This window comes from Electrona antarctica (assembly GCF_951216825.1).
Source record: "Electrona antarctica genome assembly, contig: scaffold_47, whole genome shotgun sequence".
Taxonomy (NCBI): Eukaryota; Metazoa; Chordata; class Actinopteri; order Myctophiformes; family Myctophidae; genus Electrona; species Electrona antarctica.
The window spans coordinates 435,682-452,515 of NW_027638748.1; the positions used below are offsets into that span (position 1 = coordinate 435,682).

The 16,834-nt window shown below is 33.3% G+C and overlaps 1 protein-coding gene across 1 annotated transcript; it reads left to right on the forward strand.

The window, feature by feature from the left end:
- Nucleotides 1-362: 362 nt before the first annotated feature.
- On the forward strand, nucleotides 363-16,431 carry LOC306917741 (microsomal glutathione S-transferase 1-like; the record flags this gene model as incomplete). Its single annotated transcript, XM_079530642.1, has 4 exons — nucleotides 363-488; nucleotides 2,227-2,318; nucleotides 9,024-9,156; nucleotides 16,318-16,431. The coding sequence occupies 4 exons, from the start codon at nucleotides 363-365 to the stop codon at nucleotides 16,429-16,431; spliced, it is 465 nt and encodes a 154-aa protein (XP_079386768.1).
- Nucleotides 16,432-16,834: the final 403 nt, after the last annotated feature.

Genomic DNA, 16,834 nt, shown 5'->3' on the forward strand with positions numbered 1-16,834 from the left:
ATAGGGGGGAGGGGCTGTCTTACTGAGACAACATGTAGTCCAGGAAGGAAGTGAGCCCAGTGTCCATGACATCAGACACTGGGCTCACTGCTACAATCTAAAATATCTAAAACCACAGATTACACACATAAAGACCCCCAGGAAAGTGTTATAAATCTTCTAAACGTCATTAACATATATTTTTGTGCAAAAAGGTTGAAGGTGTCCCTTTTAGAGCGTCTGATAAATGTCTACATTGTAAATTCTAAAATGTGCTCGCTGATCGGTGCAGTTCCAGGTCCCGTCCACCAGAGGGTGCTACAGTACAGCAGCAGTTCCGGGTCCCGTCCAGACCACTAGGGGGTGCCAGCGGTCGCAGCAGCATGAAATCCGACCACCCAATTCACCTGACGGAGGTCTCCCGCGCCTTCTCGACGTACACGACCCTCGTCATCCTCAAGATGATGATGATGTCATTCATCACCGCCTTCTTCCGCGGACTGCGTGGGGTAACGGCACACTCCGTAATATGAATGTAAAGGGTGAAAAAAAGAAATTGTGGGATAAAAAAAATAGCATGCAGTTTAAATTAGCTTGGATTGTTATGATGTTGTATGTGATAATAATAATAATCATAATAATAATAACTAGAAAAGTCGCAATTTTGAAAATTTTTAATTGCAGTGTGGTTGCCGCAGTCGCTTACATAGGCCCCTCCCACTAATATATTTTCCTTGACTCTCTTGAAAACGCTTGAATAGTTTGGTCTTCTGCCCCTTCAATGGAACTCATGTCTTTATAAACTAATAGTTTGGTCTTCTGCCCTTCAATGGAACTCATGTCTTTATAAACTAATAGTTTGGTCTTCTGCCCCTTCAATGGAACTCATGTCTTTATAAACTAATAGTTTGGTCTTGTGTCCTTCAATGGAACTCATATCTTTATAAACTAATAGTTTGGTCTTCTGCCCTTCAATGGAACTCATGTCTTTATAAACTAATAGTTTGGTCTTCTGTCCTTCAATGGAACTCATGTCTTTATAAACTAATAGTTTGGTCTTCTGCCCTTCAATGGAACTCATGTCTTTATAAACTAATAGTTTGGTCTTGTGTCCTTCAATGGAACTCATGTCTTTATAAACTAATAGTTTGGTCTTGTGTCCTTCAATGGAACTCATATCTTTATAAACTAATAGTTTGGTCTTCTGCCCTTCAATGGAACTCATGTCTTTATAAACTAATAGTTTGGTCTTCTGCCCTTCAATGGAACTCGTGTCTTTATAAACATTGAATAGTTTGGTCTTCTGCCCTTCAATGGAACTCATGTCTTTATAAACTAATAGTTTGGTCTTCTGCCCTTCAATGGAACTCATGTCTTTATAAACCATTGAATAGTTTGGTCTTCTGCCCTTCAATGGAACTCATGTATTTATAAACTAATAGTATGGTCTTCTGCCCTTCAATGGAACTCATGTCTTTATAAACTAATAGTTTGGTCTTCTGCCCTTCAATGGAACTCATGTCTTTATAAACTAATAGTTTGGTCTTCTGCCCTTCAATGGAACTCATGTCTTTATAAACATTGAATAGTTTGGTCTTCTGCCCTTCAATGGAACTCATGTCTTTATAAACTAATAGTTTGGTCTTCTGCCCTTCAATGGAACTCATGTCTTTATAAACTAATAATTTGGTCTTCTGCCCTTCAATGGAACTCATGTCTTTATAAATATATTAGATTGTAATGTAAAACATAGATTGGTTACGTAACCAACAACAGCCAATTAGCTACTACAAACGTTATGCAAAGCCCGGCCAATCACAGCGGAAGCTAGACTACTCCGGAATAGCCAATTAGCTACTACAAACGTTATGCAAAGCCCGGCCAATCACAGCGGAAGCTAGATTACTCCGGAATAGCCAATTAGCTACTACAAACATTATGCAAAGCTCGGCCAATCACAGCGGAAGCTAGACTACTCCGGAATAGCCAATTAGCTACTACAAACGTTATGCAAAGCTCGGCCAATCACAGCGGAAGCTAGATTACTCCGGAATAGTCTGTTTGTAAAACATAGATTGGTTACATAACCAGCAACAGCCAATTAGCTGCTACAAACGTTATGCAAAGCCCGGCCAATCAGAACGGAAGTTCGATTCGATTATTCGATTCCTCGAGGAAAAAGTAAAGTATCACAATAACAATAGTCAACCACACTAATAATAATAATAATCATAATAATTCCTTCAGGCCTTTGAGAATCCAGAAGACATCGCAGACACGAGACGGGAGGAGAAATTCAGACAGATGAGAAGTCATCCTGATGTAGAACGAATGAGAAGGTAATATAATACTACTACTAGTACTAATACTACTAGTACTACTGATAATACTACTACTAGTACTACTGATAATACTACTACTAGTACTGATAATACTACTACTAGTACTACTGATAATACTACTACTAGTACTACTGATAATACTACTACTAGTACAACTGATAATACTACTAGTACTACTACTACTAGTACTACTGATAATACTACTGATAATACTACTACTAGTACTACTGATAATACTACTACTAGTACTACTGATAATACTACTACTAGTAGCCTACTACTGCTAATACTACTACTAGTACTATTACTACTACTACTAGTACTACTGATAATACTACTACTAGTACTACTGATAATACTACTACTAGTACTACTGATAATACTACTACTAGTACTACTAATACTACTAGTACTACTGATAATACTACTACTAGTACTACTGATAATACTACTACTAGTACTACTGATAATACTACTACTAGTACTACTGATAATACTACTGATAATACTACTGATAATACTACTACTAGTACTACTGATAATACTACTACTAGTACTACTGATAATACTACTACTAGTACTACTGATAATACTACTACTAGTACTACTACTACTAGTACTACTGATAATACTACTACTAGTACTACTGATAATACTACTACTAGTACTATTACTACTACTACTAGTAATACTGATAATACTACTACTAGTACTACTGATAATAATAATACTACTACTAGTACTATTAATACTACTACTAGTACTACTGATAATACTACTACTAGTACTACTGATAATACTACTACTAGTACTACTGATAATACTACTACTACTACTAGTAGTACTACTGATAATACTACTACTAGTACTACTGATACTACTACTACTAGTACTACTGATAATACTACTACTAGTACTACTGATAATACTACTACTAGTACTACTGATAATACTACTACTATTACTACTGATAATAATAATACTAGTACTACTGATAATACTACTACTAGTACTATTACTACTACTACTAGTACTACTGATAATACTACTACTAGTACTATTACTACTACTACTACTGATAATACTACTACTAGTACTACTGATAATACTACTGCTAGTACTACTGATAATACTACTACTAGTACTACTGATAATACTACTACTACTACTGATAATACTACTACTACTACTAGTACTACTGATAATACTACTACTAGTACTACTGATAATACTACTACTAGTACTACTGATAATACTACTACTAGTACTACTGATAATACTACTACTAGTACTATTACTACTACTAGTACTACTGATAATACTACTACTAGTACTACTGATAATACTACTACTAGTACTACTGATAATACTACTACTAGTACTACTGATAATACTACTACTAGTACTACTGATAATACTACTAATATTACTACTGATAATACTACTAATATTACTACTGATAATACTACTACTAGTACTACTGATAATACTACTACTAGTACTACTGATAATACTACTACTAGTACTATTACTACTACTACTAGTACTACTGATAATACTACTACTAGTACTACTGATAATACTACTACTAGTACTACTGATAATACTACTACTAGTACTACTGATAATACTACTAGTACTACTGATAATACTACTAATATTACTACTGATAATACTACTAATATTACTACTGATAATACTACTACTAGTACTATTACTACTACTACTACTAGTACTATTACTACTAGTACTACTGATAATACTACTAATATTACTACTGATAATACTACTGATAATACTACTGATAATACTACTGATAATACTACTACTAGTACTACTGATAATACTACTACTAGTACTACTGATAATACTACTAGTACTATTACTACTACTACTACTAGTACTACTGATAATACTACTACTAGTACTACTGATAATACTACTGATAATACTACTACTACTGATACTACTACTACTAGTACTACTGATAATACTACTACTAGTACTACTGATAGTACTACTCTTAGTACTACTGATAATACTACTACTAGTACTATTACTACTAGTACTACTGATAATACTACTACTAGTACTACTGATAATACTACTACTAGTACTATTACTACTACTACTAGTACTACTGATAATACTACTACTAGTACTATTACTACTACTACTAGTACTACTGATAATACTACTACTAGTACTACTGATAATAATACTACTACTACTAGTACTACTGATAATAATATTAGTACTACTGATAATACTACTACTAGTACTACTGATAATACTACTACTAGTACTACTGATAATACTACTACTAATACTACTACTACTACTAGTAGTACTACTGATAATACTACTACTACTAGTACTACTGATAATACTACTACTAGTACCACTGATAATACTACTACTAGTACTACTGATAATAATAATACTACTACTAGTACTATTACTACTACTAGTACTACTGATAATACTACTACTAGTACTATTACTACTACTACTACTAGTACTACTGATAGTACTACTACTAGTACTATTACTACTACTACTAGTACTACTGATAGTACTACTGATAATACTACTGCTAGTACTACTGATAATACTACTACTAGTACTACTGATAATACTACTACTAATACTACTGATAATACTACTACTACTACTACTACTAGTACTACTGATAATACTACTACTAGTACTACTGATAATACTACTACTAGTACTATTACTACTACTACTAGTACTACTGATAATACTACTACTACTGATAATACTACTACTAGTACTACTGGTAATACTACTACTAGTACTACTGGTAATACTACTACTAGTACTACTGATAATACTACTACTAGTACTATTACTAGTACTATTACTACTACTGATAATACTACTAGTACTACTGATAATACTACTACTACTAGTACTACTGATAATACTACTACTAGTACTACTGATAATACTACTAGTACTACTGATAATACTACTACTATTACTACTGATAATACTACTAGTACTACTGATAATACTACTACTAGTACTACTGATAATACTACTACTAGTACTACTGATAATACTACTACTATTACTACTGATAATACTACTACTATTACTACTGATAATACTACTACTACTAGTACTACTGATAATACTACTACTAGTACTATTACTACTACTACTAGTACTACTGATAATACTACTACTACTGATAATACTACTACTAGTACTACTGGTAATACTACTACTAGTACTACTGGTAATACTACTACTAGTACTACTGATAATACTACTACTAGTACTATTACTAGTACTATTACTACTACTAGTACTATTACTACTACTACTAGTACTACTGATAATACTACTAGTACTACTGATAATACTACTACTAGTACTACTGATAATACTACTAGTACTACTGATAATACTACTACTACTAGTACTACTGATAATACTACTACTAGTACTACTGATAATACTACTAGTACTACTGATAATACTACTACTACTAGTACTACTGATAATACTACTACTAGTACTACTGATAATACTACTACTATTACTACTGATAATACTACTAGTACTACTGATAATACTACTACTAGTACTACTGATAATACTACTACTAGTACTACTGATAATACTACTACTATTACTACTGATAATACTACTACTATTACTACTGATAATACTACTACTAGTACTACTAGTAGTACTACTGATAATACTACTACTAGTACCACTGATAATACTACTACTAGTACTACTGATAATAATAATACTACTACTAGTACTATTACTACTACTAGTACTACTGATAATACTACTACTAGTACTATTACTACTACTACTACTAGTACTACTGATAGTACTACTACTAGTACTATTACTACTACTACTAGTACTACTGATAGTACTACTGATAATACTACTGCTAGTACTACTGATAATACTACTACTAGTACTACTGATAATACTACTACTAATACTACTGATAATACTACTACTACTACTACTACTAGTACTACTGATAATACTACTACTAGTACTACTGATAATACTACTACTAGTACTATTACTACTACTACTAGTACTACTGATAATACTACTACTACTGATAATACTACTACTAGTACTACTGGTAATACTACTACTAGTACTACTGGTAATACTACTACTAGTACTACTGATAATACTACTACTAGTACTATTACTAGTACTATTACTACTACTGATAATACTACTAGTACTACTGATAATACTACTACTACTAGTACTACTGATAATACTACTACTAGTACTACTGATAATACTACTAGTACTACTGATAATACTACTACTATTACTACTGATAATACTACTAGTACTACTGATAATACTACTACTAGTACTACTGATAATACTACTACTAGTACTACTGATAATACTACTACTATTACTACTGATAATACTACTACTATTACTACTGATAATACTACTACTACTAGTACTACTGATAATACTACTACTAGTACTATTACTACTACTACTAGTACTACTGATAATACTACTACTACTGATAATACTACTACTAGTACTACTGGTAATACTACTACTAGTACTACTGGTAATACTACTACTAGTACTACTGATAATACTACTACTAGTACTATTACTAGTACTATTACTACTACTAGTACTATTACTACTACTACTAGTACTACTGATAATACTACTAGTACTACTGATAATACTACTACTAGTACTACTGATAATACTACTAGTACTACTGATAATACTACTACTACTAGTACTACTGATAATACTACTACTAGTACTACTGATAATACTACTAGTACTACTGATAATACTACTACTACTAGTACTACTGATAATACTACTACTAGTACTACTGATAATACTACTACTATTACTACTGATAATACTACTAGTACTACTGATAATACTACTACTAGTACTACTGATAATACTACTACTAGTACTACTGATAATACTACTACTATTACTACTGATAATACTACTACTATTACTACTGATAATACTACTACTAGTACTACTAGTAGTACTACTGATAATACTACTACTATTACTACTGATAATACTACTAGTACTACTGATAATACTACTAGTACTACTGATAATACTACTATTACTACTGATAATACTAATACTAGTACTACTGATAATACTAATACTAGTACTACTGATAATACTACTAGTACTACTGATAATACTACTAGTACTACTACTACTAGTACTACTGATAATACTACTATTACTACTGATAATACTACTACTAGTACTACTGATAATACTACTACTAGTACCACTGATAATACTACTATTACTACTGATAATACTACTACTATTACTACTGATAATACTACTAGTACTACTGATAATACTACTAGTACTACTGATAATACTACTATTACTACTGATAATACTAATACTAGTACTACTGATAATACTAATACTAGTACTACTGATAATACTACTAGTACTACTGATAATACTACTAGTACTACTACTACTAGTACTACTGATAATACTACTATTACTACTGATAATACTACTACTAGTACTACTGATAATACTACTACTAGTACCACTGATAATACTACTATTACTACTGATAATACTACTACTAGTACTACTGATAATACTACTACTAGTACTACTGATAATACTACTACTAGTACTACTGATAATACTACTGATAATACTACTATTACTACTGATAATACTACTATTACTACTGATAATACTACTACTATTACTACTGAGAATACTACTATTACTACTGATAATACTACTACTAGTACTACTGATAATACTACTAGTAGTACTACTACTAGTACTACTGATACTACTACTATTACTACTGATAATACTACTACTAGTACTACTGATAATACTACTATTACTACTGATAATAATACTACTAGTACTACTGATAATACTACTATTACTACTGATAATACTAGTACTACTGATAATACTACTACTAGTACTACTGATAATACTACTACTAGTACTACTGATAATACTACTAGTACTACTGATAATACTACTACTAGTACTACTGATAATACTACTACTATTACTACTGATAATACTACTACTAGTACTACTGATAATACTACTAGTACTACTAGTACTACTGATAATACTACTATTACTACTGATAATACTACTATTACTACTGATAATAATACTACTAGTACTACTGATAATACTACTACTAGTACTACTGATAATACTACTACTAGTACTACTGATAATACTACTACTAGTACTACTGATAATACTACTAGTACTACTGATAATACTACTAGTACTACTGATAATACTACTACTAGTACTACTGATAATACTACTACTAGTACTACTGATAATACTACTATTACTACTGATAATACTACTACTAGTACTACTGATAATACTACTATTACTACTGATAATACTACTACTAGTACTACTGATAATACTACTACTAGTACTACTGATAATACTACTATTACTACTGATAATACTACTACTAGTACTACTGATAATACTACTACTAGTACTACTGATAATACTACTACTAGTACTACTAGGGCAGGGCATTAGGAGGCCTTATAGGTTAAACCAAAACCTTGAGAAACACTGATTGGTCTGCTGTATTCTGTGTTCTGATTGGTCCAGGTGTCACCAGAACGACCTGGAGAACATCATTCCCTTCGTTCTGATTGGCCTGATGTATTGTATGACCGCGCCGCACCTGCAGAGCGCAGAGATCCACTTCCGCATATTCATGGTGGCCCGGATCTGTCACACGGTGAGTTATAGGCCCTCATTTATCAACCGTGCGTACGCCAAAATATGGGTGTACGCCGAAATTACCGCAATCTTCGGCATTTACGATTTGCGCCAACGTTTGATTTTGAACTTGAGCCAAGACAAAAACCACGTCTGGTCGGGAGCTGTCGTACGCTTTGTCCTCACCTGTTTTTCTGTCGTAGAACAGCGGAGCAGCATTGTTTGACCAGCTGAGAGGCTGTCACAGGCATCTAAACATATGTATTCACTCCTAAAATGTTAATATAAAAGTATATGTATGTAGTATGTATGTAGGCCTATATGTGCTACATACAAAAAGAAAAATAAAAGGAAAAAAGGAATAGGCCTACATCAACGATGTGTCTGTGTCATATGAAATTGGTAGGAGATTACCAACTTTACAAGCAGTTAAAATCGCGCAATTAAAACAATGTTGCAAGTTTAGATGCTTAAGCCATTTAAACAGTGTTTTGCATGAGCGCATGCCGGTGTCCCCCCCCCCCCCCCCCCCTCCTGGAATAGTTAACTGGATCGAGAGTGCATGCTGCTATAGTCAAGTCTACCAACCAACGGGTAGGCTATAGTGCAATCTACAGCCATGTCTTTCTCGAGTTACATCTCGTCGTTTTAAGGATAAACCCGACGTGTCGCTCGAATGCCAAATGTGCCGTGCCAGCGCAAAATTGGGGACCGCTGACCGCATCGGAGTTAGGTATAGGCTAAACCACCCAGCCAGGCTGCCAGCCCACCAGTGCCAGTGTGCCACATGAGGCTGGTTTAGGCTGCACATTTATATAATTGTCAGTTGACAGCCCAGCCACTGCACCGACTACTGCGACTAGCGAGGTAATCTAAATAGATTGTCATAAACGTGCATGGTCGCGGTGTCATGAACGGACCACAGTGATAGAGACAGACAGGACAGGAGAGGAGGAAAACAGCAGCGTGTGTGTGCGCCTATTTGTTATTTAATTCATTGTTCACATGCAGGTTCAGATTTTCGTTCACTAATATATTGTTGTAGGCTATATTAAATGAATAAATACTTTAATAATTTAATATAGGCTAACAACTAACAACACACGGCAGGCGCGTAGCACGGAGCAAATGATTGACTGGGCAAATTAGCATGGGGGGGGGGGCGCATCCCCGGCCGATAGTGAAGTGTGAACTGTGAACGGTTTGGGGAACCATTTTAAAACAAAGGCGGCTTGCATGCTGTGGTTTAATAACCAGAAATTTGCATGCACAATTAAGGCTCAAAGTTGGGCCAGCTCTAAACTGACTGGGCCACGGCCCGTATGTGTGTGTGTGCGTGTGTGTGGGCAGCAAGGCAAGCGAGGCGAGAGGAGAAACAGACAGGGTACTACAGCTACAGCTTTATTTAATTCATACAGGTGTTCGTTCTTTATTTATTTAAGATAGGCTACAACAAACCAGTTGGACTTGCAAGTTGCGTGTGCGTGCGTGCGTCTGTGTGTGTATGAGAGGGGGTGACTTTTTTCGTCATGTAACTATGGTTTCCAAGGTCGTACTGCAGTTGTTCATGTCGCAAAAACGAGGGCGAGGCTTGATTTCATAGGGCGTGCCAGATAGATTTCAACCGTCACATTTATAAACGTCCGAACGAAATTAAGGAAGGATCAGCTGTCTGCGATCACTTTGTAAATGCCGCCCCGACGTGGGTGTACTACGAAACCTACACTCGAATTTGGGGCAGATTTTACACTCAATTGATAAATGAGGGCCATAAAGACCAGATCTGGATCTGTCACACGGTGAGTTATAAAGACTGGATCTGGATCTGTCACACGGTGAGTTATAATGTGATGTATCACCATGTGTTGTTCTATGGTTCTATTTCTATAATGTGATGTATCACCATGTGTTCTATTGTTCTATTTCTATAATGTGATGTATCACCATGTGTTGTTCTATGGTTCTATTTCTATAATGTGATGTATCACCATGTGTTGTTCTATTGTTCTATTTCTATAATGTAATGTATCACCATGTGTTGTTCTATTTCTATAATGTGATGTATCACCATGTGTTGTTCTATTTCTATAATGTGATGTATCACCATGTGTTGTTCTATTTCTATAATGTGATGTATCACCATGTGTTCTATTTCTATAATGTGATGTATCACCATGTGTTGTTCTATTTCTATAATGTGATGTATCACCATGTGTTCTATTTCTATAATGTGATGTATCACCATGTGTTCTATTTCTATAATGTGATGTATCACCATGTGTTCTATTTCTATAATGTGATGTATCACCATGTGTTGTTCTATTTCTATAATGTGATGTATCACCATGTGTTGTTCTATTTCTATAATGTGATGTATCACCATGTGTTGTTCTATTTCTATAATGTGATGTATCACCATGTGTTGTTCTATTGTTCTATTTCTATAATGTGATGTATCACCATGTGTTGTTCTATTGTTCTATTTCTATAATGTGATGTATCACCATGTGTTGTTCTATTGTTCTATTTCTATAATGTGATGTATCACCATGTGTTGTTCTATTGTTCTATTTCTATAATGTGATGTATCACCATGTGTTGTTCTATTGTTCTATTTCTATAATGTGATGTATCACCATGTGTTGTTCTATTGTTCTATTTCTATAATGTGATGTATCACCATGTGTTCTATTGTTCTATTTCTATAATGTGATGTATCACCATGTGTTGTTCTATTTCTATAATGTGATGTATCACCATGTGTTGTTCTATTTCTATAATGTGATGTATCACCATGTGTTGTTCTATTTCTATAATGTGATGTATCACCATGTGTTGTTCTATTTCTATAATGTGATGTATCACCATGTGTTCTATTGTTCTATTTCTATAATGTGATGTATCACCATGTGTTGTTCTATTGTTCTATTTCTATAATGTGATGTATCACCATGTGTTGTTCTATTGTTCTATTTCTATAATGTGATGTATCACCATGTGTTGTTCTATTGTTCTATTTCTATAATGTGATGTATCACCATGTGTTCTATTGTTCTATTTCTATAATGTGATGTATCACCATGTGTTGTTCTATTTCTATAATGTGATGTATCACCATGTGTTGTTCTATTTCTATAATGTGATGTATCACCATGTGTTGTTCTATTTCTATAATGTGATGTATCACCATGTGTTGTTCTATTGTTCTATTTCTATAATGTGATGTATCACCATGTGTTCTATTGTTCTATTTCTATAATGTGATGTGTCACCATGTGTTGTTCTATTTCTATAATGTGATGTATCACCATGTGTTGTTCTATTTCTATAATGTGATGTATCACCATGTGTTGTTCTATTTCTATAATGTGATGTATCACCATGTGTTGTTCTATTTCTATAATGTGATGTATCACCATGTGTTGTTCTATTGTTCTATTTCTATAATGTGATGTATCACCATGTGTTGTTCTATTTCTATAATGTGATGTATCACCATGTGTTGTTCTATTTCTATAATGTGATGTATCACCATGTGTTGTTCTATTGTTCTATTTCTATAATGTGATGTATCACCATGTGTTGTTCTATTGTTCTATTTCTATAATGTGATGTATCACCATGTGTTCTATTTCTATAATGTGATGTATCACCATTTGTTCTATTGTTCTATTTCTATAATGTGATGTATCACCATGTGTTCTATTGTTCTATTTCTATAATGTGATGTATCACCATGTGTTGTTCTATTGTTCTATTTCTATAATGTGATGTATCACCATGTGTTGTTCTATTGTTCTATTTCTATAATGTGATGTATCACCATGTGTTGTTCTATTGTTCTATTTCTATAATGTGATGTATCACCATGTGTTCTATTGTTCTATTTCTATAATGTGATGTATCACCATGTGTTCTATTGTTCTATTTCTATAATGTGATGTATCACCATGTGTTGTTCTATTGTTCTATTTCTATAATGTGATGTATCACCATGTGTTCTATTTCTATAATGTGATGTATCACCATGTGTTGTTCTATTTCTATAATGTGATGTATCACCATGTGTTGTTCTATTTCTATAATGTGATGTATCACCATGTGTTCTATTTCTATAATGTGATGTATCACCATGTGTTGTTCTATTTCTATAATGTGATGTATCACCATGTGTTCTATTTCTATAATGTGATGTATCACCATGTGTTGTTCTATTTCTATAATGTGATGTATCACCATGTGTTGTTCTATTGTTCTATTTCTATAATGTGATGTATCACCATGTGTTGTTCTATTGTTCTATTTCTATAATGTGATGTATCACCATGTGTTGTTCTATTGTTCTATTTCTATAATGTGATGTATCACCATGTGTTGTTCTATTGTTCTATTTCTATAATGTGATGTATCACCATGTGTTGTTCTATTGTTCTATTTCTATAATGTGATGTATCACCATGTGTTCTATTGTTCTATTTCTATAATGTGATGTATCACCATGTGTTGTTCTATTTCTATAATGTGATGTATCACCATGTGTTGTTCTATTGTTCTATTTCTATAATGTGATGTATCACCATGTGTTGTTCTATTGTTCTATTTCTATAATGTAATGTATCACCATGTGTTGTTCTATGGTTCTATTTCTATAATGTGATGTATCACCATGTGTTGTTCTATTGTTCTATTTCTATAATGTAATGTATCACCATGTGTTGTTCTATTTCTATAATGTGATGTATCACCATGTGTTGTTCTATTTCTATAATGTGATGTATCACCATGTGTTGTTCTATTTCTATAATGTGATGTATCACCATGTGTTGTTCTATTTCTATAATGTGATGTATCACCATGTGTTGTTCTATTTCTATAATGTGATGTATCACCATGTGTTCTATTTCTATAATGTGATGTATCACCATGTGTTCTATTTCTATAATGTGATGTATCACCATGTGTTCTATTTCTATAATGTGATGTATCACCATGTGTTCTATTTCTATAATGTGATGTATCACCATGTGTTCTATTTCTATAATGTGATGTATCACCATGTGTTGTTCTATTTCTATAATGTGATGTATCACCATGTGTTGTTCTATTTCTATAATGTGATGTATCACCATGTGTTGTTCTATTGTTCTATTTCTATAATGTGATGTATCACCATGTGTTGTTCTATTGTTCTATTTCTATAATGTGATGTATCACCATGTGTTGTTCTATTGTTCTATTTCTATAATGTGATGTATCACCATGTGTTGTTCTATTGTTCTATTTCTATAATGTGATGTATCACCATGTGTTGTTCTATTGTTCTATTTCTATAATGTGATGTATCACCATGTGTTGTTCTATTGTTCTATTTCTATAATGTGATGTATCACCATGTGTTCTATTGTTCTATTTCTATAATGTGATGTATCACCATGTGTTGTTCTATTTCTATAATGTGATGTATCACCATGTGTTGTTCTATTTCTATAATGTGATGTATCACCATGTGTTGTTCTATTTCTATAATGTGATGTATCACCATGTGTTGTTCTATTTCTATAATGTGATGTATCACCATGTGTTCTATTGTTCTATTTCTATAATGTGATGTATCACCATGTGTTGTTCTATTGTTCTATTTCTATAATGTGATGTATCACCATGTGTTGTTCTATTGTTCTATTTCTATAATGTGATGTATCACCATGTGTTCTATTGTTCTATTTCTATAATGTGATGTATCACCATGTGTTCTATTGTTCTATTTCTATAATGTGATGTATCACCATGTGTTGTTCTATTTCTATAATGTGATGTATCACCATGTGTTGTTCTATTTCTATAATGTGATGTATCACCATGTGTTGTTCTATTTCTATAATGTGATGTATCACCATGTGTTGTTCTATTTCTATAATGTGATGTATCACCATGTGTTCTATTGTTCTATTTCTATAATGTGATGTATCACCATGTGTTGTTCTATTGTTCTATTTCTATAATGTGATGTATCACCATGTGTTGTTCTATTGTTCTATTTCTATAATGTGATGTATCACCATGTGTTGTTCTATTGTTCTATTTCTATAATGTGATGTATCACCATGTGTTGTTCTATTTCTATAATGTGATGTATCACCATGTGTTGTTCTATTGTTCTATTTCTATAATGTGATGTATCACCATGTGTTGTTCTATTGTTCTATTTCTATAATGTGATGTATCACCATGTGTTGTTCTATTGTTCTATTTCTATAATGTGATGTATCACCATGTGTTCCATTGTTCTATTTCTATAATGTGATGTATCACCATGTGTTGTTCTATGGTTCTATTTCTATAATGTGATGTATCACCATGTGTTGTTCTATTGTTCTATTTCTATAATGTGATGTATCACCATGTGTTGTTCTATTGTTCTATTTCTATAATGTGATGTATCACCATGTGTTGTTCTATTGTTCTATTTCTATAATGTGATGTATCACCATGTGTTCTATTGTTCTATTTCTATAATGTGATGTATCACCATGTGTTGTTCTATTGTTCTATTTCTATAATGTGATGTATCACCATGTGTTGTTCTATTGTTCTATTTCTATAATGTGATGTATCACCATGTGTTGTTCTATTGTTCTATTTCTATAATGTGATGTATCACCATGTGTTGTTCTATTGTTCTATTTCTATAATGTGATGTATCACCATGTGTTGTTCTATTGTTCTATTTCTATAATGTGATGTATCACCATGTGTTGTTCTATTTCTATAATGTGATGTATCACCATTTGTTCTATTGTTCTATTTCTATAATGTGATGTATCACCATGTGTTCTATTGTTCTATTTCTATAATGTGATGTATCACCATGTGTTCTATTGTTCTATTTCTATAATGTGATGTATCACCATGTGTTGTTCTATTGTTCTATTTCTATAATGTGATGTATCACCATGTGTTCTATTGTTCTATTTCTATAATGTGATGTATCACCATGTGTTGTTCTATTGTTCTATTTCTATAATGTGATGTATCACCATGTGTTGTTCTATTGTTCTATTTCTATAATGTGATGTATCACCATGTGTTCTTGCTTACTGTAAATCTCTCTGGATTAAGAGCGTCTGATAAATACCTACATTGTAAATGAATGTTGTGCATTGTGTGTTCCGTCCACCAGGTGGCGTACGTGTGCGCTCTGCCCCAGCCCAGCAGAGTGTTGACCTGGTTGGTGGGAGTCCTGGTGACCTTCAGCATGGCCTACAGGGTCCTGAAGAGGACCTTTCACCTCTAACCTTTCACCTCTGGTGACCTTCTCCATGGCCTATAGGGTCCTGAGGATGACCTTTCACCTCTAACCTTTCACCTCTAACCTTCAGCATGGCCTACAGGGTCCTGAAGAGGACCTTTCACCTCTAACCTTTCACCTCTGGTGACCTTCTCCATGGCCTATAGGGTCCTGAGGATAACCTTTCTCCTCTAACCTTCTCCATGGCCTATAGGGTCCTGAGGATAACCTTTCTCCTCTAACCTTCTCCATGGCCTATTAGGGTCCTGAGGATGACCTTTCACCTCTAACCTTCTCCATGGCCTATAGCAGGGGTGGGCAATTATTTTTCCCAAGGGGCCAAATGAGAAACAGAAAATATGTAGGAGGGCCAAAAGGCTGAACTTAATTATGCATAATATCAATTTTA